Raw genomic sequence first — 25,883 nt, forward strand, 5'->3', positions numbered from 1 at the left:
GAATGGGTGATTGGGAATAAGACTTGTTTGTAGGCAAGGTGAGAGTCTCCATTTAAGATCTTTGTCAATTTATGTCTGTGTTGGGGCTCAGCCAGAGCAGAGCTGCAGCCTCAACTTGTCCAAACAAGCAAATTTTGTGTGACTGTAAGACAGATAGACTATCAGGTGGGGCATGACGGAGAGGCACTGAGACAAGTCATAGAATGAGGAAATAGTATCAGCTTGCCCCAAGGTGGTTTGCTCCGCTCTACAAACCTGTGTTGGGGATGAAGGACGGAAGAATGAAGTCTATAGTTTCATACACATCTCTGCACTCAGCTTATTGTCCTTGTAGCTGCTGCACCACATCCAGCTATTTGAGGTGCATTCTTTGTCGTTAGAAACATCTTTCCACCCATCCCAGTGAGTTGAACAACCACACTATACATTATACATCTTATTTGCAGCCATAACCTGAAGAACAACCCCAGAACCTGGATAGTGGTACTGCACTCTGTGCGATGATGTCAACGCACGTGTCGTCACATTATCCACTGGGTACCGTCTGAGCGGGATGCGTTGTAAAGGTAGATGGAATAAAACGGTGCTCATTGTGAAACTGCGTATCCGCCTGCTGTTGCGTAACAGACGTGCCAGGCGGTAGGTTGGTTGGTAGGCAATCGTGTTTATCCTCCTGTGAGGAAAAAAATAGAGGGAGGGAGCGATGTGGAGAGAGATGGAGCGGTTGGAGGGGGCGTACATATCCTAAAAAGCTCGTGGCAAAGGAGCTGGCAACGGTACAAGGCTGCTGAACGCGATCTCTATCCACAGAGGACTAGTTTCACCGCCGGTGGTTCCTGCAGGTGAAAAGCGTTTAACCAGGACAACGTTTTTTTCCCCCTTCCACTTTCTCTGTACGTACTAGCGCTTATATCCGGCCGCAACGGACGCCATCGGAAAGGAGACGCACAGACCTACAGGTATGTTTGGAAGGCAAAGAGAGACAGTGGCGGGATAGCTGCTATGCGGCGATACTTTGCGCAGTGATACACGCGTGACGTTACCTCTACCTGTGCCGCCACGCCGACCGTGGGCTCAGGTCTGCATGCTATGAAAGACATAATTTCACACGCTGCGCTTTTTTACGTACCCTTACGTTTACCTTACCCTGCGTAGTACGAAACTTTGTGTGTCAAGTTACGAGGAGTGAGCGTACCTGCATCAATAAGAGCTCGAGGCAAAGCGCCACTTGCACTGAATTTTGTTCGTTGAAGCGGCCTCTTGCCTTGAGGAGAGTAACATCGTTGCTGCTTTTTGGAACGGTTAACGACGCCAGCCAGTTACTGCGGTGTATACTAGTAGTTGCCTTCATTATAATTGACATTTGAATTAAGAACAACAGCCCCTCACAACTGCAAAGTTTTTATGTACACGTTTTTAGCTGACGTCTGTAATATCTATTCAAAATAAATAAAATATCGTTGGCTACGACCTCATCAGAAAATACATCACGGTGTGACGCACAAGATCATACTCGGGCCTTAACCTCCAACAGCCAGCTGTTTGGATGGATTTGAATGTCCAAATACCACAGAAAACTAAGGCGCTTTGACTAATTTGGAGATACGTTTTAGTGAATCAGCAACAAGTAACTACCCTATTTGGCCACTTCTGGCAGGTGCGCGGCATGTTGTTTCCGTGTGTGTACACATTATATCTACCCAGAACTATGCCTCAGTTTCCGAAAATATCAACACGACAGTCGTTTAGATGATACAGATTCACCTGTTTCTTATTGAGGTTTTTCTCAAGCCGTGGGGGGGGGGGGGGGGGGGGGGGGGGGTGTAGTAGTGAAACCGTGCCAATGCGCCTCCCACACAATGCTCAGGCAGAGTTGCGCCCAGTGGCAGAAAGCCCTGCTTGATAACTTGATTGTAAGGAAAAACCAACACTGCTAATTCTGAATCAGATCCACTTTAAAGCAGCTCGAAGAAGATTCGTTGCTGCTTTGATTGCGTTTTTCATGGAGAAGGGGAGTTAAAGCAAAAGTAAAATGGTGTGCCATGTTTGCAGATGAGTCATAACGGCATGGCATAGCGTTGTTGACTCCCAGAAACTGTCTATTTCCGTGGTTTATTTTGTATACAAAAGCCATCACTTACATTTTGGAGCAGAGACCTTTAATCTGGCTGTACAGGTTGAAAATACCTTCCAGCTGGCAGCAGGCATGACATACCTGCCAGAACAGCAAATCCTGATAGTGGAAAATAAAGCATAACTCGAGGCAAGAATATCTCAGTGATGCACCAGCCCCACTAAAACACTCTCAAAACAAGCACGAAACAATCCTTTTGCAAGCTCCTTTACGGCCCTGGATTTTTTAAAGTTGTGAATACGGATCAAGGCCCTCCATAAATGAGATAATACCTCATTTACACTGAATTATCTTGCAACCTCGACATAATTTTATAGCCTCCAGTTGTAACAGTGTAAGAGTCTTGTATTCCACTGAAGCTGTGGTTAACTCCCTGTAGTAGGCACAGTTTATGACTAGTGATGCCTGCAATTTTCTTTTGCCCTGAAAGTGTTTTGTGGCTTAGCATGGTGTTGCTGCAGTCTCAATCAGTCACCAGAGTCACTCTCTCTCGGGGTGTGTTTCTGGTAGTGTGTGAGGGCTAATTTGAACATCAGGACCCTGAACTGGGCAATGTAAAATTGGCGGGGAACTTTCTTCCCATGCTTACTTATCATATTTCAATATTCCGCGTCCGTTTACTTTCTTGGGCTGTGCCCTGTCTTTCTTTTTTTGTTTTTGTCTGTGCAGATGCAGCACAGAGAGCCTTACTGTTAGACCCTGACCTTCAGCCTTTGATATGGGGCTCGCTCATGGGCAGAACGTCTGTCAAACATCTTTTGGGGATCAGCACTTTCACGCTAGGCATCCACTTCAAGAGGGGACCAAAATGATTTATGATTGGTTCTGGAGCCTCTTCTTTTCATATAGCATAACCTCGCTGTGTGGTCGGTTGCTCTGCTGGATTTTAAAACCCACCCCCAACCCACACACCCATGCAGCAGAGCCCCGTGCGAGAGGCGTCCCTGGAAGTTTTATTTTGGCTTATGAGCTAAATGGACAAGTTTGAGTGTTGGGTGACCCCACCTGGAAAACTTTTACGTGCATGTCAGGAGCTTGTGTAGGTTTTGAGATGTGTTGATATAGGTTAAACCGAATAGTTAAGTGCCTGTTTTGATTTTATGGTGAAGCCAGATGATAACATGGGAGTTGTTTGCAATCCACGTGTTATTTCAAGGTGTGGAATTTTGTAACGGTCAAACCAGCAACCTCCCCCTCCCCTCGCATACCAACATAACCACACATACTCCCTCTTCCATTTCCCCTCTTTTTCTGTCTCACTATTACATATTCACATACATTCACTTCCTCATGGTCTCACCTCTCCGCAGTACAAACAAGCTATGCATCTGTGTGGCTAGCTGATGGGTGATACTTAGGAGAGCTACAGTACAGAGGACCACAATGACACAGTCCTCTGATAGTAATTTCCCAGTCAGATATACAGTGTGTCTGTCTTTTTCTTCATCTTTACTATTCCTCTCTCCGAAACCTTTTGACTGTATCTGTACTGGGAACTGATTGTCACAGACAGTGTCGTGTTCTCTCCTATCATTCATTAACTCTTCAGCTGAGCGCCTAACACCTTCACAGACAATACGATACAACAAGTCAACTCATGTGTTCGGATGTTGGATTTTTGACACACACTCAGCATCCACATATTCCCACCAATACTACAGCTTTTTTGCCACATTAAAGTGATGGCCCACCACTTTGGTTCATGGTCTACATCTCAGAAACTATTGGATAGATTTCCATGAAATTTCGTGGACCTTCATTATCCTCAAAATATAATGTACACGAGCTGATGATAGCCTGTGGTATTTTTACCACCAGCACCACCTGGGGCTGTCACAATTTATACATAATTGCTTCATTGCAGTGATCTGTGCCATCTGCTGTCATTTTGCATATTCACTCTCTGTTCTCATATATATATATATATATATATATATAAAAAAACAGCTGGATAAATTGAACGGAAACTCTTGGTTCCATCACTATATCCTCACTCCATTCCACCCACTGATTGCTATCTGACTGCTACTTTTCTAATGCCATAATATTGTTGTGCTTCCGTCTCCTCTTATGTTTAATGACCGTTGATTGGAACATTTGTTTAATCAGTTGTTTATCTTGTGTGTAAGTTCTGATATTGAATTAAGTGCATTTGGGTGAGTTTCTATTTACGTGGACGTCATGGATTTAGTTGTAAGCCAAACACCCGGCATCACTCTGGGTACATTTAGGTTTTTATGACAAATGCAAATGGGGTGGCCAGTGATTTAGAGAAGGCTTTGCAGCTATAGGTGGACATTAAGGGAATAAATAATCCCTAAATTTTACTTTCCAGACCTTAAAGACCAAACAGATTATGATTTTGGGGTAAATCTTTAGTTTTTAATACCATTAAATGTCTCTTCTATTATAACTATTATAAGCTTTAAATAGAAAAGTTTCATAAACTGAGCCAGAAAAAGCAATCTTTTTTTTTCCCTTTTTTTTTTAATCACAAATCTTTGTATGAAAGCTAAAAATCATCCATATGTTACAATTGTGACAGCCCTAGTGCCGTCGTAAAGTTGACATCTGTGGCGGTGGGTGAGATATTTCATCCCATTTGTATGGGTTGTTGGGAAATTTACATCCAGACATAAATTTGCTCTTACATATGTTCATGTATTCTGCCCGGTATTCTTTTGTTTTTATGTACTTGTGTACTTTTATATGCAAAATATAGAAAATAAAGGGGAAAAAAAATCTAATGATATTTCTCTCATCCTGAGCTACACTTTGTTTTTAAGTTACTGGTTTCAATATTAGCATGTCTGAGTTCGAAGCACCACAGCCGAAGGTTGTAAACTCGCACAGAGCTACTCGCACGGCTGCTTTTGTTGACAAATTAGTTGTGATATACCCGCTTTAAGAAATAGAACCAAAACAGTACTCGCCCTAATACGTGCTGTTGAAAAACAGGAACAGGTCTACATACAACCCCCTTTAGAAAGAAGCCAAAGATTTCATATGATGTTGTTACTAAGCACAGGCAGCTGTGCAAAGCGTTTGCGTAAGTAAATTACAGTCCAAAATTGGCAAAATTGTGATTTCAATCAGGAACTATTTGGTCGATCTCCACGTAAACAAGATTACAATTCAGACCAGACATTCATTGCCATCTGTTAGTACTTGATGTACTCTGTTCCAAGAAAACATCTTACTCGTTACAAAAAAAAGGTATTACAATTCTAAACGGAGCCCGTGAAGCCAAGTATGTATTAGATCAGTCTTCTGTCAAAAGACAAATATTCCTGTGCGCACAGACTGACTTATTCAGTCAGATCAATGGAAACTTTGCACTGCCAGACTGTCTGGCAGAAAGAGGGAGGGAAGCTTTACAAGAAAGAAGGAGATTCCGCACAAACTTGACTGCATATCCCCCACCCCCACCCCTGCCTTGATTCTTATGGAAAGTTCGAACATTAGCTAGTCATATTAATACATAAGTGTAGACATGACATCACTGCTGCAACGATTAACTGATTAGTAGCAGCTGCTGTAGTACTGAGTCATGTGGTTGTGTAACCAGTAGGTTTATATTATGGGCTAGGAGTTTATAGTAATCTTCAGATTGTTGCTTGCTGCTGTACTATTGGATATTATACATGGGCATATCCTGCTCTGGACAAAGCACATATTGTATAAGAGAGGGTGAGGACATCTACACAACATACTCATAACAGTGCAAATGAAATATAGAGTGAAGTGTCCCCAGGCCCCCGGGGGCTGAACGTGATAAAAATACTCCGACCGTGCAACCATCTGCCTTCTTCCTGCGGATAGTCACAGAGGGATGTACTTTATGTACTTTTGTGTTTGTGCGTGTAATTTAGTCTCTGTATTTCTCTGAGGATGTTTGGCTGTAGTGTGTAAAGATGTGCCAATAAGGGTTAAATTTAAAAAAAGTGCAGAATTTTACTCCAGCATACACCATAATGGCTGATAAAAAAAAAGATCTGGCCTTTGTCTCTGGTTAGAAATGATATCTGTGAAGCCCTTTCCCTGGCTTCTAGTTCACACTGCTTGGGGGAGCTGCCCGAATTTACTCTTATTTGTATTGGCTCGGTTGACACTGAAAGTCAAATTGTCCAGATCGCGTCAAGAAGAACATTTTGAGGGAACTGCTGTGGTGTTTTGGGCTTCTGGACGATGCGTGGAGAAGGGATTCATTCTGACAACGTTACAAATGCAGCGGCAGAGTTTTTGTTCACTCTCACAAATCTTATTTGGTCAAATGACTTTTAAAATGCATTAATCTCTGCAAAGCTACTTACACACACTCACACACACGCAGGCTTGCACTGAATTACTCTGGATAAAGATAGTGGTATCATTACTAAAAGCCATGACTCAATACACAGATTTATGTTCAACAACCAGAGTGCGCACCTGCCAGGTAACCTCAGAGCAAAGTTGGAACAGGCTCACTTTTCTTTACATGACCTCCTGGATAGATGGCCATATCCGCACAGGGACTATAACAAAGCTGTTAATCCTGAAATATTTCTATTTATTCTTTTTTTTTTGTGGTGATTCCCTATCTTTCCACAAAATGTCAGTTTCAATCAACTAACTACTCCCACCCCCACTCCATGCTCTAAATTTACAGCCCTCACTTTTTCTCTCAGTCTTAATTTTGTCACTGATCCCCTCAGCTCTCACCCCCTTGCCTCACCCTGCCTTCCACTGTCAGCTTCATCACATCACGCTCCCTTCACCTTCTTCAGTTCCCCATCTATATTTCTCCCCTCATACCCATCCTCTCTGTTAGCAACTTTCTTAACTCCTTATTTTTACATTCTCTTCCTGTTTTTTTACTTATCTCCCCATCATCTGGACTCCGTTTCAGCCCTCATGCAGCCGTGGTGTTGTGTTAAAAGAATTCAAGTAAAATGGGGGACAAGAAGAAAGAACAGAAATAGGATGGAGGGAATTTAACTGGAGAGTGCAGACAAGGTGGCTGAGACAGGAAGGAAAATAAACACTGAGGCTACTGTGAGTGGGTGGAGAGTGAGATACAGTGTACGGGCAATTTTATTACTGTACACATTGATGTGTTCAGACGATTATGTCTTTCGCTGAAAACAGTTTCATAAATTGTGGAGATTGTGGTTTGAAATTTTCAAGCTGCAGTTTTTGTACTTGACCCTTGTTCACACACATACTCAAACACATTTTCCATATACTCACACAGATTACTCACACCTCATACATGTTGGAGTGCAGCTGCAGTGATTTCCCTGAGACCTCATCATCGTGGCTGTGAATGGATCCGGGGTGAGTCGTATGCAGACGAATGAATTCGCCCATCTGCACTGATTTTCCAATTTCTTTCCCTTGCTGTGTTCCAGCTGAGGTTTTGATATGATCCTGACTTTGCTCCCAGAGGTTATCTCCCTCTGTGAGTCATAGGTAGAAACTGGTGCGAACAAGGGAGCTTTATGTAAGTGAGAGAAAAAAAGAAGATGGATGTGAAGGGATGTTACTGGCAGCAGTTTGATTAGATGACGAGTAGAACTGCGTAATCCTCAATGGCTTGGGGGGTTTCTACAAGTCACCTGGCTCTCTGTCAGTTTCTGGCGTACATGACTCAAACGTAGCTGGCTAGGAAAGTCCTGCTGCTTAGACCAAAAAAATAGAAAAAAAAATTATAATCTTCCAGAGAACATTCTATGGCACGAAATGTGAGAACAAAAGTTAAAGTGTCCATCTGCCACCGAATGAAACCATCTGTGACTGCTTTTGGTCTTTTAGCGTGATCATTTTGATAGTGCAAACTGTTTTAGAACTCAAAAGCTCAGGCTTTGCCTTTGTGTGTGTTCATGTGGGATAGCATATGTGACATGTCCTCTGAAACCATACACCTGACCACACCCTGTTAGTCCAGTGGTGTCATGCTGTGAAAACTTCGTGGCTTGCCCTCTGTGACTTGCCCTCTGAATCAGCAAAGTCAGGCTGCAACATGCACCCCTCAAATTACATACGGCCGTAAATACTTTGTGATTTAAACTATTTCACGAGTTAAGCTTTAGCAAACTTTGGAACGGTGCTTTCAAATTTCCAAGAATAGTAATGTGAATCAACATTAACTGGTTATTGTTTGGCCACCAAACGCAAAAAAAAACTGTGTTTTAGAGTTATATTTTAAAGGAAAATTTATGGGGGACAATCTTAATTAGCTCGACTCTGGACCATGGCCAACTGATCAGTGATGAATTACGAGAGTATTGTTAACAAATACTGTCCAATTGATATATCAATCAGGCTCTAGTGTTGACACATCCATAGTGCTTTATATTTCATGCTTGTTGTTCTCAACAGTGAAAGGATGGTGTGACAGACTGAGATTTCCAGCAGGATCATTGCTGCTCACCACTCCAAGGAAGACCATGGCACCCATGTCCCTCCTGTTCCTGGTTTTTCTCCTCTCCTTCATCCATTTTTCAGACGCCCAGACCATCATTGGCTCCTCCTCCTTCTCTCCTCTGGACCTTCCTAATGACTCCTTACCTCCACCAACCAAAGACACTATTCAATTCTGGCCCTCTTTGCCTCCCAGAGGGCGCAGTGATGTGCCGATCAAAGTTACAATCCAGGATAGATTAGCGCCAAGAAATGCCGTGGTACAGGGGCAAAGAATGACCCATCCAACAACGCAGTTGAGTCCCTCTTTTATATTGGGCCTTTCTACGCAGAATCTTAGCAAAGGACGTATTGTAACCCAACCCACAGCCTCCAGGTCCAGGACCGACACAGCTAGTTTAGCATTAAGGAGGGCTATCGCAAGAAACGCTGCTACAAAAGGCTCAACTCCACCTCTGCCCACTCTGCCCTCCTCTGCTGTTGATGAGCCTGCAGATGATATGCCAGTGACGGCAGGAAATCCAGAGGAGGGGTCAGACAAAGTGACAGAGGACGGGGATTTACAAGGACTGGGATCAGGCAGAACTCCTACAGCGTTGTTAATACAGGAAGAATCACCTGGTCCTCTTCCAACAATCAGCGATGAAATGGCGCAGTATCAGCCGCAGTCACAGACCATGATATCCAAAATTAAGGACACAAAATCCACACCACTGGACGATCAGACTGTGAAGCCTCACCTTTTTGTGTTGACAACAACCAGTACGACCTCCACAACACTTCAGCCTGAGACGAGGGCCACACCGTCTCCTGTAGTGACACAGAAATCTCCTCCGACTGAGGAATTAACAGGTAAGAAAAGTTAGGATGAAAGCTTCATGACAATAAGAAGTTGAGGTCAGATGTCTCACGATGTCACAATATGTGTTTTCCTCTGATCTCTAGGTAAAGTGGCAGCAAAGAATTATTCTACTGACAGAGTTTATGCAAAGCAAGACTCTGCTGCTGCTGTGACATCCCCCCAGCCCACCTCTAACCCTGCCGGCTCTCCTGACAAACAGCCGCAGCCTGCAGGACAACCTGTTACAGCCCAGAGTTTGCATCAAAACACTTCAACACCACAAGGGACCCAGACATCTACAACAGGTGTGCTAAATACTACAAAGGAAGCTATTGGGACGTCTTCCAAGACCACAACTCAAAGCAGCAAAACAGCACAACCAGGAAAGCACACAGCAAGCACCACCGTGCAGTCTTCCAGTACAGGTAAGAAACAAGGATTTTGTGTTCCATGTTCGACCAGTTTTAGAGCTTCCTTTGTCCTCTGATCATTTAGAGTAGAAATTATTTGTACAGCTGGAGGGTTTTTTTGTTGTTTTTTTACTGGAAGAATTTGAGGGGGGAAAAAGGCTTCAAAGGAGGGAAAAAAGCAGAGACGCTTTTCCATGGAAAAAAGGGTTGTAGTTGTGTGGGGTAGACGCAGTGAGCGAGAAAAGTATGAGCAAGAGGGGCGGATAGGATTGCAGCTAAGCAAAAAGATAAAGGACAAGAAGGAAAAAGTAGGGTCTGAAAAAGAGACTGTTGGGAATATACAGTAGACTGTGGTAGGAGTAAGGTACAGGCACCGAAGAGCAGGGAGTGGGGATGGTAATGAAAAACAGATGCAGAGAGAAAGGGATGAAGGGAGGGGAGATGAAGAAAAATTTTACGAAGAAGGAAAAGTATGACACATGGGGCATATAAGCAATTCTCTAAGATACCTATATAATAAAATCGTTATGACTTTTAGACATTCAGACCCTCCTTTAGAGCTCATTTTAAAAGTGCCTGTTAACATAATCACACAGATCTTTGTTGGCATGTACTTTTACAGGCAACTCTACTTCTGCTCCAAATGTGATTTATTCACTTCAGCCTAATTCAGTTGCCCCTCCATAAACCTTGACATGAGAGGCTAGACTGACACTCATGAGTGATGTGGCAGCAGCTGCACTAAGTGTAAAATTCAGAACACCGAATAGCCCCAGTTTGTGCCACTCATATCGGGGTTGCCTCAAAAGCACTAGAAAACAGCGTTGAGCTTGAGATTTATTTCTTTATAGTGGCGGCTAAAACAATACATGGGTAATAGGCTGAAAAGGACATAAACGGTAACTTAAACTGTTTCATACAGGCATCATCAAGGAGACAATTACAACTCAGAAACTCTGCCAAAGAGCCACAAATTCATTTCTATCGACAGTCAAACTTCCCAGAGGCTCCCTTCTTTCAAGCTCTGGATTTCTCTCCCAATCAAGCTAACAGAGAGCATGCATGTCCGGAACATAACTTATTGTAATAAGACCTTCCAAATGTAATTTGGCCAAACGGATGCTATTCTGATCATGAAGAGTCAGTCTGGTTGACTGCACTTTTTTTAAGACTCCCTTGAAAATTATGCTCCCATGATTGTGTATCGGCCCACGTGTCCCACACCGTGAATAGGAAATTGAAGTAACCTGGTTTTACTGCTCCACCATTCTTGCTTATTAATACCTTTTAAAGTCAAGCATAGTCTCTTAGTGTGTTAGCGTGTGTTCACGTGTGTAGCTGGCTCATTAATAGCATAATCACCATGAGATAAAAGAGGATATTTGCTTCACTGAAACACGTGAATTCATATACAGTAAAGCAGTGTAAAGTGGTGTGTGCTTGAAAGAGAAAACACAAAGGTAGGGGGAAACCTAAGTGTGCCCAGCTGTGCAGTCCAACCAGCACATCTGGAATGTGTCTGGATCGTGTTCCCGTCAGAAGAGAAAAGTGAGGGGAGGAAGTGAGACATACCTTTATGTAAATAAAGAAGTGTGTCTGTGATCTGTATGCAGTGCTCACCCCACTTTTGTGAGGCCTGGAGGTGTGTGTGTGTGATTGGAGGGACACAGTGAGGAAGAGAGCAAGGGACGGAAACATATGCAGGAGTGAGCCATTTATCAGTGTGTCAGCTTTATGGGTGTCTTCTGCTGAGTGAAGATGAGCTTAAAACTCCTCCAAGTGGCTGACGATTTGAGTCTTTTACCACCGATCTTGTCATTCCATCGTCTATCAAGTTTAGATACTTATTGTATAATTTTCCAGAAAATCCGTCAAGATAGATGCACGAAAAGCCACGTCTTAAAGTTAGTTTTACATAGTAAATTGTACCGACTTGCGTTCTTCTTTGAAGTCATTTAAAAACTGTTGCACTTGGCAGTAATGATGTTATGTGTTTTTATGGTTTGTGTTATCTTGACAGTTGAGTAGCGCAAGGGATGAATGCGATTGTAATGTTGCTGGATGTTTCCAGGTTATTGGAGGAGGGTAAAGTGTAGTGCCATGAAAAAGAAGCATGTGTGATCATGAGAAATTAACAGGCAGTGAGAGGTGTCTTCTTTTATTGTGGTATACTTAAAATCTAACAGAGCTTTATCGGTGCATAGATACGATGTGACACTATGCTCTTATATAACAAAGGTGTTGTTGTTAATTACGTAATCAAATCCAATTACGGTACCCAGTCTGATTTTTTTATTGTTAATGTAGTGAGGATGATCAACTTGGAATGGTGTTCATATAATTTGCGATTTTTGCTCCGTTATTTGTCAAATTTTAGCGTATGATATCACATCCGTACATAACTTCTTGCACAAATGAACACTGTCTGTGGTCTAACTTTGATCATTCCATTCCAGGCCATGTGTTTTATTATGATTGTACTTTTTGTAGAAATTAACATACCATCCCAACTCTCACAGAGAGGAAAAAGGAAACACATTGATGCAAATTTAGTGAGAATTAATACCACTAAGGTTTATGTGTCTTTTTTCTTGGCAAAATCTATAAAGACCTTGAACAGTGTGTCTTGGCCGAACTGATTAAGTTACCATCAACATCTGAAAGGGTCAGGTAGTCCTACTTCATGAGTTTTATGGTGAGCTGCAACCCTCTTGTGGCTCTGAATGGTACCTCGGGTGCTTTTATGTGATCACTTTACCCTTCAGATAAATGGAATGTAGAATCAGTTTGACATATTCGTCTCATGTTTTAAAATGTTTGATAACCAAAACTGTCTCTTTTTCAGGGGCGTCCTCCCTCCTGACCACAAGCGTTCCTGCCAAAAAACCAAGATTCGGCCCAACGTATCAGGCTGGTGTTGTTCAGAGGAACCGCTCTCTTTATGTGGAACATCCCCACCAAGCTCCCCACTCCACTTTTAATCCAGCCCCCTCTCCCAGTTCCAACCCCTCCCCTAATGGCACACTTCTTTACTGGGGTAATTTGAGCCGGACGCTGGCTTTCGCCTGGGAACTGCACGTGTATGGATCAGCAAGCCTCTTTCTCCTCCTGTTTGCTGGAGCTGCTCTCGGCCTCACACTCTCCCCTGGCACAAATTGTCCTCATCGAGGTGCTCTTGCACTCGCCAATGCTCTGTTGTTCCTGGCTGGAGGCCTTAGAGCAACTCTCTTTTTCACTGACCCGTATGGCACAAGAAATTTCCTCCCACGCCCTGCAGTTACTGCCCTCTACAACCTGCCTCTACACCTGTTGGTGTGGACGCAGGCATCCCTGGCACTGCTTGCATTGAGGGTGGCTGGAGTAAGCGTGTTACCTCCAACTTTGGAGCGCCTTCCTCTGGTAGCTGTTCTGACTGTGTTACAAAGTACACTGCTGTTAGCTGCTGATCTGCTGTCTCCAGCTCTGTCTCCTGTAGTGCCTGTCACACTACAGGTTCTGTCTCTGTGTTGGGGCCTTGCTCTCTGTTTGGGCTTCCTCTGCTATGTATTTCCACGTATACGCTGCCCTCCTGTTCCCCACCATGGAGTCCCCGAAGAGTCCAGGAGGAAAACTTGGAGAGGGAGTCAGAGAATAGGAGTGATTCTGGGGAGAACACTGGCAGTGTGTGCAGTTCTCGGGGCATTGTGTTGTGGGCTGCATGTCCATGCTACCTTGTGGCTCTATGGACTGTTAGGAGACTGGACACGCTTTAACTGGGGGTGGTGGCTTGTGCACTTCTGGGCCCGACTTCTGGAACTGGCCTGGGGGTTTGCTCTCCTACTTCTAAGTTCCTGGGTGTTATGGAGGCCAGCAGGGTGCAGGGGAAGGGAGGAAGGAGGACAAGATGGCAGAGCACCAGCAGACCTGCCATCTCCTGGCCAATCTGTAGGCTCTCCTCAAAGACATACGTGCTGGTCCAAGATAGTCCAAAGCCTGAGGGGGAAGCCCTGCAGAAAGTCTGACAGCAATGGTGTGGGAGGAGCAGGGGATGTGCCTAACAACTGGGCTGGCCAGGAGCGTCCTGGAGCTGATATCAGCAAGAGTCTTATTAGGAACCAGAACCATGAGCAGAACACAGCTCAGCCACGCTGCGTCAAAGACAGTAACCACGGACGCAACCACCGGGGCCATACTGCAGAACGGGGCGTATCTGATGGTTCCACTGGCTCGCTGCTGAGACTGCAGACATTGGGTCAGCCCCCTCAGCGCTCAGTGAGTGGCAGCCTGGATCAATGCAGAGATACTTCATTGTCTTTCTATGAGTTTGATCTGCGGCCCCCCTCCCCCATTGACCTTACTCGCAGCATTGATGAGGCTCTGCATAGAGAACACCTGCTTGGAGGAGGGAGTCTTTTTTATCCTTTGAACCAACCATCACAGTCACCGTCTCCAGGCTCAGGAGTCAGCCCGGGGCCCTGGCTCCGCAGGAACAGTGACCCTCAGCTGCTTTCTGAGAGTAGCGATGCCCCAACAGAGTCCTCTATGCCTCTAGGGGGCAGCATTCTCAGCAGTGTGCCCAGTAGGCAGGTGACTGCTCCCCCTACACCATCCCACCAGGGTCACAGGTGGGCTGGAAATGGAGTAGCAAATGTACCCTCATCAGTGTCCTGCCCAGTGTCACTTCGTCCCTCCAGAACATCAACGGGGAATCTGGGGGAGGATGGACTGGATGACACACGACCGTTTATCACCCCAGACTCTGAGAGGGTGAGAGGGAGCGCTGCAAGGCCAGTGGGGTCGCGCAGTTACCTGGAAGTCAGTCGACATGACGATTCTGGCAGTGTCGGCAGTGAAATCATTGACCTTTGAACAGTAACTTACACATCAGGACCAATGACTGCACATTACACACACCCATTTAACAATACTGTTCCAGATCAAGACTTATACAAACACTGGCATAAGTTGATCTTAAAACTGCCTAAAATTTACTTTTGAAAGCAGAAATATTTACTGTGCGGAAGTAGAGAGGCCTAAAAGATATCATTTACTTGCCTTTCACCTTGTTTAAGGCTTTATCAGCCTAGGTTGTAGAACAGGTATCGTCAGCATTTCACTTTAGAAACAAAACTGGGAGATATAGCACAGATAAACAACACAGCACATTCAGAGCTATTTCTTATTTCACATTATCTCACTGTCTTTTTTTTTCTTCCATGTTATACTGTTATACCTTCAAGTACACTGGGACCAGACAAACATTTCACAAGAAAGGCTTAATAGCAGATCTGTGCTTGTGATGTGCTTGAGATTTGTGACAGTGATAAATTTCATCCTCTTAATGTGTAAAATACATAAAATTGGTTCAGATGTTCAAAAATGTGATTCTGAGTGTCTGTAAGGTCCCACTTCTACCGTTTCTGTGAGAGAAAGGTGTCTGCATGTCATTGGTCGGGAATTTAGTTGCTTTCATAGTTTATTTGGTTTGATTTTGTGATATAAAGACGTGCCATACATTGTCACGGCCAGTTTCTGTGCCGTTTCCTCTCCAACATCTTAGCATTTGTATCAAAGTGACTCATCTGCAGATTACAGTACGTCTAGACCCGTATCTTATTGCTGCTGTTGTGGTTGTCCAATTTGCCTTGTACGTTAAAGCCAGTTACTTAACGATACAGGCAGTAAGTAACAGCCAGAGACAGCAGTCACATGCTTTTATATCAAACTGCTGCTAAGAATATGCCTGTTTGATGAAATTGTCCAATGTTAACATGAACTTCATCTGTGAGTTTAATGCATTTTGTTATGTTAAGTCCCTGCAGGACTAAAGCTTTTGCTAACAATAATCTTGCATAATTGATGCCTCTGAGTGCATTTTTGCATAATCTGACCCAGAATATTAAACGTATCAGTTGCATTGAACCAGATCAAGTTGTTTGGTATGTAAATATGTGCTGCAACACTCAAGACTGGCTTGGCATTAGCCTCACATATTACAGAGCACTTAACTGAACTCCAGACTGAAGTATTTTACGACCCAAGAGGAAGGTATATCAAATATGATGTATAAGTAATGTAAATACGATTATTTTTGATGTTCATTAATAAAGGTGTATTTGAACCATAGTCATAGTTGTTACTGTGAAAGACAATCTAAAGTGGTACTGCTTATGTGTCGAAGCTGTGCAAACAGTTTTGCTATTGGCGTCGGATTGTGACCTGTTCAGGACATGAAGAGCTGTGACAGCTGATACTTGACAGCAGACGCTGCGTCAAGGACTTTCTGGGCTGTGCTCAGGATTGTGAGAATGATATGAGTTTTTACTAAATGTATTGTTCTATGTATAATGGATTTCAATTTCTGCTTTGTTTACTTTTGTGAAATGATATGAAGGGTTTTTGAGCAAAAAGCTTTTGTGCATCCATATTTTGAGTATTGATTAACTGCAAACTTTCCCTGATCCTAAAAATAGTGCCGTGGTTGCCTCCTGAGCCATGCATTTTTAAAAGTTGTTTGAAACATCCATTATTAAAAGAGGGGGAGGAAAAAAAAAAAAAAAAAAAAAAAAAAAGCTAAAGGTGGATAAATACAATTTGGATTGAAACTTCAATACCAATACCTCTGTTCCTGTTTGGAGTAAGTCAGTTACTAGCTTCTTTGTTACCTCCGGGTGACTTGGAGTACCTCCCTGTGATGAGAGATGCTTGACTTGCTTAGTATTTACAGTGTAATTGCCTTTTTTTGCTGTCCACATTCCAATTAACTTCTTTGATTTCCTTTTCCCTACACAAAAACCTGCTTTACAACATAGACATGTGGTTCCTCCAGCACCTGTAGTGTTGTCTCACAAAGTCTTGACAATTTGCAGAAGTACAGTGTTAGTTTTGCGAGGTTTACTTTGCGCATTGAACTTTTGTCCATGTTTTTCTTGCTGCATTTCATGTCTGTTTCAAATAAAAACTTGGAAACTCGACCTTTTATTGTAATGATCATTTTTCAAAAATATCCGTCATGTCTTTCGTATGATGGACAGGATTCGTTGGAAAATGACCAACTACAGAACTGTGCGAAACTGAAGGTCGGTGTTTGTCATCTTTCTCTCATAATCTTCATTGAACTGTTCATCCTGTCGAACAAGGAAAATATTTTTCCATTCACCGACTTTTCCTGAAGAACAGAAACAATTAAATAAAATGTCCTTCTCTCCTTTTATCACATAGGTATGCATTTAAATTGGGAAGAAACAGCAAACCTTTGCGAATCTTGCGATCAAAGACATCATCCTTTGAGCCATCTGCCATCTTGTCCTTTTTCAAGTCAAACAGAGCTTTTTCTCTCACTTTCTTCTTCAGCTCTGCGGTTGGAGACAGTCCCAGGAAGGAGCACAGTCGACTAAGTTCTTTATCAATATCCTGCAAAGGTAAACCCTTAGAATCACGTGCTTGCATTCACAATCCCATAAACAGTCCGACACCCACCTCAATGAGATCTTCATAGAGCATATACAGCATGTTAGAACTGGTCCGTTTCTTCTCCCACCAACTTATCACGTGTTCATACCAGGAGCCAAACACCACTGAGAAATGTCAGAAAGTCCAATCATGATTGATGAAATAACCTTTCATAATTTCAGTTATTCCGGCTTTGCTTTTGTTACTCACCTTTTCCCTCCATGAATCTCTGGAGGTAACTGCCCCAGTCGCCAGGCTCTGGCTGGGCCATGTTCATGCGATCAAAGACGAAATAGGACACTGCAGTGTCCTTGGCGTTGCGAGCCACATAGATTATCTGCAGCCAGACGGAAGTTTTAGAAAAAAAAAAAAAAAAGAAACTTGGAGAACCCTACATTTAATGTATCCACAAATATTAAATATATATATTGTGCAATCAACCTTAGAGTTCTGTTCCCAGAAGGATTGGGGAAGAAAATGGACTGGCAGGTGTGTCTTTATAATGCGTGGAAAGGTGGTTAATTGGTTCAGCTTATCCAGTCCTTAAAGAAAAAAAAAAAAAAAGTGACATGTTACCACAATGATACGGACCTGTACACAACAGGTCACTAAATTAAACTTACCTGAAGGAAACCCAGGAACATTACTTTCCAGGAATGGCACCCTTTCGGGTAGTAGGAATGAGTCTTTTCTGTCAGGTGACATTTGGCTGAAATACAAAAGATTCAGGATATAGGACACCCGTGTGTTTCCTGAGAAATAAAACAAGGATGGCATTCAGTTAGGGAGCTGCAGTTGAAACAGATGTATAAAGAAAGCACACCACACCTAAAGCCAGAACTGTTCTTCATAAAACCCCACCCGCTTTGGGATAAGAAGCTATGAGAATATCATCTGGTCTCGCTTTGAAGTTCTGTATGTTGTCCCAGTCGTCTGTGAAGTATTTGGTCATGGAGACACCATGGAAGTCAAACAGTGTAGGTCGAGGTGGCAGCTCCATCTGTGGGTGCGCCGTTAACAAAAACACAAATATTGGATACTTTTCCCAACAGAGTTTTACTCCAGTACTGACATTTGTTACAGAAAAAAAAAAAAAAAAAAAAAAAAAAAAACGAACAACACACCAGACAGAATCACAGATGCCTTCAAGATTGAGTTAAATCATGGATGTCATTAATACACGTAAGAGAAAAAAAAAATAAAAAAAAAACACACACACACTGTTAAGGTGTTCATCTTACTTGCAGCAGATTTAACCTACGTGACGAAAGATGAGCGGAGCGGAGTTTCACGGTTTTCTTATTTTATTGATAATCACGGAGCTGAACTTCAGCATGACCTCTCTCTGTTCATGCTTGATCCGAACTGCACATCTGCGTGCTTACGTCACACGCCTTATCACATATAAGTGATTGATTGGCTGAACCTATACAACATTCCATATCATAATAAGAGCGTCACATATTCACATTTAACACCCCCACTTGCTCTTATTCTATTACATCACATAGAAAACAAAATCACATAGAAAACAACTCATTAAATCTGAAAACATAACTCATTACATTCCATTACCAAACATGTGTGTTGCAAAGCCTCTCAACTTCAGCTTAGTAGCTGGCTTGGTCAAAACATCAGCAATCATTTGCTCTGTAGGACAGTACTCCAAAGTAAATCTTCCATTATTTACATTTTCCCTGATGAAGTGGTACTTAATGTCAATATGCTTGCATCTCTGTCTATTAACAGGATTCTTGGCCAATGCTATGGCACCTTGGTTATCTTCGTACACCTTTGTCTGGGCATATTGGTAATTGTCAACACCACTTAACAGTTGCTCTAAGTAAATGCCTTCCTGTACGGCTGATGCTAAGGCCATATATTCTGCCTCACACGTTGATAAAGCCACTGTTGGTTGTTTCCTTGTTTTCCATGAAATCAAAGAGCTTCCCTCATTTAAACTGGCACAATACCCTGATGTACTTCGCCTGTCAACTGAATCTGATGCCCAGTCAGCATCACTGTAGACCCTTAGGCTTAGTTTTTCTGTCTCGCTTCTCCTGAAGTACAATTTCTTCTCTTTTGTACCTTTGAGGTATCTGAACACGTGTTTGACAGTGTTCCAGTGCTCAATATTTGGTTCAGCAAAGTGCTGGGAGAGTTTACTAACCACGAAACTAATGTCAGGCCTAGTGCATGTGGACAAGTAAATTAAACTTCCTACAGCCTCCCTGTACTTTCTCGGTTCTTGCATTTTCTCTGCATCTTCTGTATATTCTAGTTTGGGTTCACATGGTGTTTCTCTAGGCTTGCAGTCCTGCATGCCAAATCTGTCTAAAACCTTGTTCACAAATTTCTCCTGTGACATTGTTACTACACCATCTGTCTGTTCAAAATCAATCCCCAGGAAATGTTTCAGTTTACCCATGTCTTTCATTTTGAACCTTTTAGTGAGCATCCGCTTCACCTTTTTCACCACATTCTCATTGTTTGCAGCAATGATGAGATCATCAACCCAAGCTATAATGATCACCTTCTCGTTGTTTCTCTCTAGGGTGTAAACACATGTATCGGCAGCATTTTGGATGAAACCATTCTCAACCAGGCATGTGTGCAGCATAGCATTCCAATTTCTCCCTGATTGCTTTAACCCGTAAATGGATTTCTGTAGCTTGCACACTAGCTTCTCACCCCTGTCTGATTTCTTCTCAAACCCCTCAGGTTGCTCCATGTAGATCTCGCAATCAATTGGTGCATGCAAATAAGCTGTCTTAACATCCATCTGGTGTAAGACTAAATTCTCCTGCACTGCTTTTTGCATCACAACCCTTACACTAGTCATGTCAGCTGTGGGTGAGAATGTTTCGTCATAATCTGTACCTGGTTTCTGACTGTAGCCTTTTGCTACGTACCTTGCATTTGTCAGACCCATCAATTTCGTTTTTCAACGCATAAACCCATCTACCCCCCACTGTCTGTTTGCCCGGTGGCAACTGGGTCAGGGTGAAGGCTTCGTTCTCCTCGAGAGATTGCATCTCCTCTCTCATTGCAGCTTTCCACTGCCTTGCTTTGTTTGACGCAATGGCGTCCTGGTAAGTATGAGGGACATCGCACACTGCCCTGTAACAAAAGTCCACGCAAGTGTTAAGATTGTCCTCTGTGTCACCTGTGTCATAGTCCTGCAGGTGAGCCGGCCTCCTCTTGGCTCTTGATGGGTTCTTTCTGATCACTGTCTCTGACTTCACCTGGCTGGGTACGTTCAGTCTTTTCAGGTGAAGCATGAACACCACCACTTTCAACACTGACCTGCATTTTCAGGTTTCTCACCAATCCTCTCATCATCAGTGCTGTCAACCATGGTATGTGTGTCCCCATAACCTGTGTGTGACTGCTCTGTTTATGTACCTATCTCATTTGTTGTGAATTTCACCAACCTATGTTTCTGTACCTTCTCTGTGTCTGGGTAGTACACTAAGTATGCCGGGCTGTTTTTGTCATAGCCTATGAAAACACCTTCATCACATCGCGATTCCATTTTGCCTTTCTCTTGTTTATAAGCAAAACACGCGGATCCGAATTTCTGCAATTTGGACAGGTTAGGTACATTGCCTGTGAACAACTCGTATGCTGTTTTGTTTGTGCGCCTATTGTAACACCTGTTCCTCACATAAGCTGAGGTCTGAACAGCGTAGTTCCATAACTCATCAGTTAACCCGCTTTCGATCAGTAGGCATCTGCTCATTTCATAGAGTGTTCTCCAACCTCTTTCTGCAGTGCCGTTTTGGTGGGGCGAGTAAGGCGCAGACGTCTCGTGTCTAATCCTGTTTCTCCTTAACAGTGTCTGGAATTCGTGACCTGTAAATTCAGTGCCGTTGTCTGAACGGATACACTTGACTTGCCCGTAGGGGGCTACGTCCACCAAGAATTTCTCTGTGGCCTTAACTGAATCACTTTTAGACTTGAGAAAGTACACAAACATAGTGCCTGAATAATCGTCTGTAAATGACTGCGCATATCGGTGCCCTTCCATGCTCGGGGTACGCATGGGGCCTGCTAAATCAGTGTGTACTAGCTCTAGGGGCCTTTTTGCTTTCCTATCTGGCTCCCTATTTCGTGTCTGTGTGAATTTCCCCTGTGTGCACACCTCACATGACATATTCACCCCAGAAGAACCTCCCTTAATCTCCATGCCCTTCACCACACCTTGTAAATTTTTCACATCTTCATAATTACAGTGACCCAAAATCTGATGTCAGGTTTGCACATCATGACACTTTCAACTGATCAACATCATTCTCAACAGTAGGTAAGTAATACAAGTTACCACTTTCATGTATGTCAAACCTGCAACCATCACTGCCGATTATGCGACTGTCCCCTTTTTCGAAGATCACTGTCGCACCTCTGTCGGCTGCTCTTGACACCGAAAAGATGTTGTGTGGGTATGTTGGCATGTAGAGCGCATCCCGGAGCTGCGCTCTGCGTTGCTGTCCCCTGCTGTCCAGCAGGTGGATCACCGCGGTTCCTCTGCGTTGCGCCATCCCGTTGCACTTGCTTCCATCCGCCAACTCCACCGAGTGGGTGCTCGGCTGGAACGAGTGGTCGAAGCTCTGGAACTTTCTGATGTCGTTGACGATGTCGGAAGTCGCTCCCGCGTCCACCATGATCCCTTCCTTCTTCACGTTGTCCGGTGGTCTCTCTCGCTGGACGTAGTTGGCCATGAAGAGGGCATCCTTGGCTCCATCTTGCTTCTCCACGAATTTCCTGGCGCCATCTTGATCGTGCTTCTTCTTGCAGATGGACTCTGCGTGCGTGGCGTTCTTGCAATGGCCGCACCAGACTCGCTTGTAGCATTTTCGCACCCTGTGTCCCTTTGTTCCACACTTGTAGCACGTCATGTCTCCATCATCATCTTTTCTGATATTTTCTGGTCTGCGTTGCCCTTTGCCCTGTCTCGCATGCGTTTTCATAACATTGTCTGTACTCTGTTCTGTCATCTTCATTTTCTCTGACTCTTCATAGACACGCAGCCTTCTCTTGAAATCGGCGAACGTGACATTATCTTCATTCTGTGTCACATGCACCGCTAGCGGCTTGAACGCCTCTGGTAGCCCGCCTAGCACCATGGCCACGATCAGTTCATCACTGAGGGTTTCCCCTGCTTCTCTTAAAGCTGTGATAATGTTCTCTGCTCTAATCAAATAGTCTGTAACAGTCTCTTTCTCTGCCATTTGCAACTTTGTCAACGACGTGTACATGTTAATGATTCTCGGCTTACTTTTACCAGCGTAATGTTCTCTCAGTATCTTCAGTGCTTTTCTGCCATCTTCAGCAGCCTCATGCCTGATTAGCGACAGGCTCTTGTCGATTAGCCTCACCAGCTCGGCGTAGCAGTCGGCATTCTTTCGTCGATCGTCGTCGTTCGGCTCCTCTGGTTCAATTCTTAAAATTGTCTCTTTTAGCTTCAGGATATGTAGGCAGCTCAAAAACCTTGTTTCCCACAGGTCGTATTTCTCCTCAGACCCGTCGAACAGCAACTGTGGTGCTGGAACTCCAGTGGCTCGGCTAGCCATCTTCACCACGAACCCGCCAAATTTCTACTCGGCTCCAAACTTGACTTTACCACGTAATACGTCGCGTTTACCTTAAACTACTACTCACGCTCGCTTATCTTCGGCCCTGGGCCCATAACCTGTTAAGGTGTTCATCTTACTTGCAGCAGATTTAACCTACGTGACGAAAGATGAGCGGAGCGGAGTTTCACGGTTTTCTTATTTTATTGATAATCACGGAGCTGAACTTCAGCATGACCTCTCTCTGTTCATGCTTGATCCGAACTGCACATCTGCGTGCTTACGTCACACGCCTTATCACATATAAGTGATTGATTGGCTGAACCTATACAACATTCCATATCATAATAAGAGCGTCACATATTCACATTTAACACACACACACACACACACACAAACAATAATTTTGGAAGGAATGCGTGCTAAAGTATGTTTGTACGACAAAAAGGCTAATATTCATTGGTAAATATTAGCATTTTTGCTCAATAGCTTCCAGGTCATGTGATCAATTGACTCCAAAGCAGTGTGGGATCATGTTACTACACTGGCTGCATGAGATACACCTCTTGTTTTTATATTTTAGTTCTGTTCATAATTTTCAATAACTTTAAACACAGTACCTTATCTCTGCTTTAAATGTCCCACATTTTTATTTTGAAAACACGAAGTTGGAACACGCTGCAGTCGTCCTCTCCGTGTGTTTACTGTAAAGTCTGCAATACGGCTGCACTTGAAATGTTGCAGTGGCTTGCGAATGTCTGTCGAATATCCAACTTAAAACTAACTTCACCTAAGTAAATAAGAGGGCTTCCCTCGCATCATTGAAAGACAGCAAACTAATTTGAAAAGTAAAACAAGCACAAGGCACCAAACTGGATGAATGCATGAAACCGCCTTCATTTTTTTTGTCTTTAAAGTGATTTAGATACAGTGAAAAGCCCTGAGAAATGCAACATTCAGCTAAAAGAGTTAAAAGAACCTGTCAAACGTGTTTACACACTAACTGTACAGATGATTGCATTCATTTAAACAATATCAGTTATGCAAACAAATATATTTGCTTCAATAATCTATTGGATTTAAAATAAATGCATTAAATTATGTCAGTAATCATCAGCTTACCTCAATGTGTTTCCTATCTGGTGTGACTCTCACAGACACTGCACTCTGTAACAAGGTCCGCTTGTTAATCCACTTTTTATACTCATCATGGACACTATCATGTCAATTAGTTTTGTTAAGTTCCTGCTAAGTCTTTAGTTTTTGCCATGTTTCCATTAGTTTCTCTTGCCCTGCCATCAGCTTCACGCACGTCATCTGTGTTTTTCCCCTCAGCTGCACTCACTCACCAATCACTCCCTCAGTATTTAGTTTCCAGGTTTCCTCATGCACTTTGCCAGGTCCTCATCTATGGAAGTTTTTCTGTGCCATCAGAGTTTGAATACGAATTTCTAATATTGAATTTTTACAGCATCAAAATCAGACTTTGAATTTGAAAAACCACCAGTGTAAAAAAAAAATCTATTTCAAAAAACAAAAATGAGTGTAAAAAAAATTCAATATCTAAAAATTCAGTGTAAAAAGAACCAGACTCAACATCCGGGTAAACAGGGAGAAGCAATCGATCTGTCTCAATTCATCCAACGGCAGCCAATCAAGTTACGCTCCATTGGACAGATCAGCTCTTCTTCTTCTTCTTCTTTTTGTGGTTTTATGGCGGTTGGCAAACCAGCTTAGTTGGTGCATTACCGCCACCTCTGGACTGGAGTGTGAAACAGGAATAGCTACCCTCCCTCAAAACAAAATACTGTAGTATTAATGGAAAAAAAAAAAAAAATTAAAAATTAAAAAAAAATAGAGAGAGAAAAAAGAAAAGAGAGATCAATTGATTTGTCTGTTAAATTTTGTTAATTAACCCTGTATTTTTTAGGAACCTGCAAAGGTGGTTAAAGCCCACATGACCCGTGCTCAGCTGCAGTAAGTTCTGCAAGTTAAAGGACACCTTTTCTTCCTGTAGCTGGCTGATGAGTAGTTGCCTGTCTGTCTGGTATTTTGGACACTGAATCAAAACATGTTCTACAGTCTCCTGGCTGTCGCTGCACTCACAGGTCCCATCAACATGCTTCTTCATCTTGTTAAGTGTGCTGTTGAGTTTTGTGTGACCGAACCTCATTCTGGAGAACCCATCCTCCACCTTCTTCTCTCTTTTTGTGTTCCTAGCCCTCCCCACTTCATTCTGAATGGCATGGTACTGCCGTCCTGTGTCTCCATTGTTCCATAGGCGTTGCCATTTCTCCCGTACCCTGGCCTTGGCAACACTTTTTATCTCGGCCTTGCTGTACTGTATTTCGAGCTCAACGCTCTCCTTCTTTACAGCCTCCTTTGCCAGTTTGTCCGCCCACTCATTGCCTCTGACACCTATGTGGGCTGGTACCCATTGGAAGACTATTTCTATTCCAGCCTTTTTCAGCTTATTTGCTCTCTGCATTATGTCATATATGAGGTCTTGCCTCGATTCAGACTGAGCATTCCCTATGCTTATGAGTGCTGAGCTACAGTCAGATGCAACCACCCCCTTCTGTGGCTTATTGACCTCAATCCATTGTATTGCCAACCATATCGCAACTAGCTCAGCTGTGTACACTGCCAGGTCATTACTTACTCGTTTTGCCATTACAGCCTGAGCCCTTGGAATGGCATAGGCTACACCAACCTTTTCATCAATTTTAGAGGCGTCTGTATAGATAGCCACTGATTCTGTATACTTTTCCCTCATGTACCACATCACTGTGCCGCTGTCCACTTCATTGTTTCGTCTCTCCTCAAGCAACCATAGATCCACTCTGAGTTCATCCTCATATAGCCAAGGAGGGACTGCTGGGTACACAACTGTGGGGGATATACTAACAGTACTCAGCTCCGACAGATCAGCTCAATAGATATTGAGTAATATCTATTACTCAATTTTACTAACACAAATGGCAAATAAAGTAAACTCACCCGCGTTGGTGGACATGGCTGATCTGTCCAATGGAGCGTAACTTGATTGGCTTGAAATTTGAAATTCGTATTCAAACTCTGATGGCACAGAA

At 43.3% G+C, this 25,883-nt stretch overlaps 2 protein-coding genes across 3 annotated transcripts; one reads left to right on the top strand and one right to left on the bottom strand.

The window, feature by feature from the left end:
* Positions 1–548: 548 nt before the first annotated feature.
* On the top strand, positions 549–16,740 carry LOC142389747 (uncharacterized). 2 transcript variants are annotated; one of them, XM_075474774.1, is made up of 5 exons: positions 549–959; positions 7,368–7,450; positions 8,495–9,388; positions 9,482–9,802; positions 12,633–16,740. In XM_075474774.1, the coding sequence occupies exons 3-5, from the start codon at positions 8,563–8,565 to the stop codon at positions 14,633–14,635; spliced, it is 3,150 nt and encodes a 1,049-aa protein (XP_075330889.1). In that variant the 5' UTR covers positions 549–959; positions 7,368–7,450; positions 8,495–8,562; the 3' UTR covers positions 14,636–16,740. The 2 variants fall into 2 exon arrangements, with proteins under 2 accessions (XP_075330889.1, XP_075330890.1); XM_075474775.1 differs by lacking the exon at positions 7,368–7,450.
* On the bottom strand, positions 16,324–24,281 carry LOC142389748 (cytosolic sulfotransferase 2-like). The gene is made up of 8 exons (XM_075474776.1): positions 23,914–24,281; positions 18,080–18,218; positions 17,842–17,970; positions 17,660–17,760; positions 17,429–17,555; positions 17,246–17,343; positions 17,020–17,179; positions 16,324–16,934 (listed from the first exon to the last, which is right to left on the bottom strand). Exons 2-8 carry the CDS (start codon positions 18,216–18,218, stop codon positions 16,822–16,824), a joined length of 867 nt encoding a protein of 288 aa, XP_075330891.1. The 5' UTR covers positions 23,914–24,281; the 3' UTR covers positions 16,324–16,821.
* Positions 24,282–25,883: the final 1,602 nt, after the last annotated feature.

This window comes from Odontesthes bonariensis, chromosome 10 (genome assembly GCF_027942865.1).
Source record: "Odontesthes bonariensis isolate fOdoBon6 chromosome 10, fOdoBon6.hap1, whole genome shotgun sequence".
NCBI lineage: Eukaryota > Metazoa > Chordata > Actinopteri > Atheriniformes > Atherinopsidae > Odontesthes > Odontesthes bonariensis.

What these genes read in the sequence shown, in the direction of transcription:
- LOC142389748 (XM_075474776.1), bottom strand. Translation starts at nt 18,218, where the DNA reads ATGGAGCTGCCACCTCGACCTACACTGTTTGACTTCCATGGTGTCTCC. An exon ending in TCTATGAAGATCTCATTGAG is followed by an intron (nt 17,180 to 17,245) that starts GTGGGTGTCGGA and finishes TTACCTTTGCAG; the next exon opens with GATATTGATAAAGAACTTAG. An exon ending in TGATCGCAAGATTCGCAAAG is followed by an intron (nt 16,935 to 17,019) that starts GTTTGCTGTTTC and finishes TCTGTTCTTCAG; the next exon opens with GAAAAGTCGGTGAATGGAAA.
- LOC142389747 (XM_075474774.1), top strand. Translation starts at nt 8,563, where the DNA reads ATGGCACCCATGTCCCTCCTGTTCCTGGTTTTTCTCCTCTCCTTCATC. An exon ending in TCCGACTGAGGAATTAACAG is followed by an intron (nt 9,389 to 9,481) that starts GTAAGAAAAGTT and finishes TCTGATCTCTAG; the next exon opens with GTAAAGTGGCAGCAAAGAAT. An exon ending in CGTGCAGTCTTCCAGTACAG is followed by an intron (nt 9,803 to 12,632) that starts GTAAGAAACAAG and finishes TCTCTTTTTCAG; the next exon opens with GGGCGTCCTCCCTCCTGACC.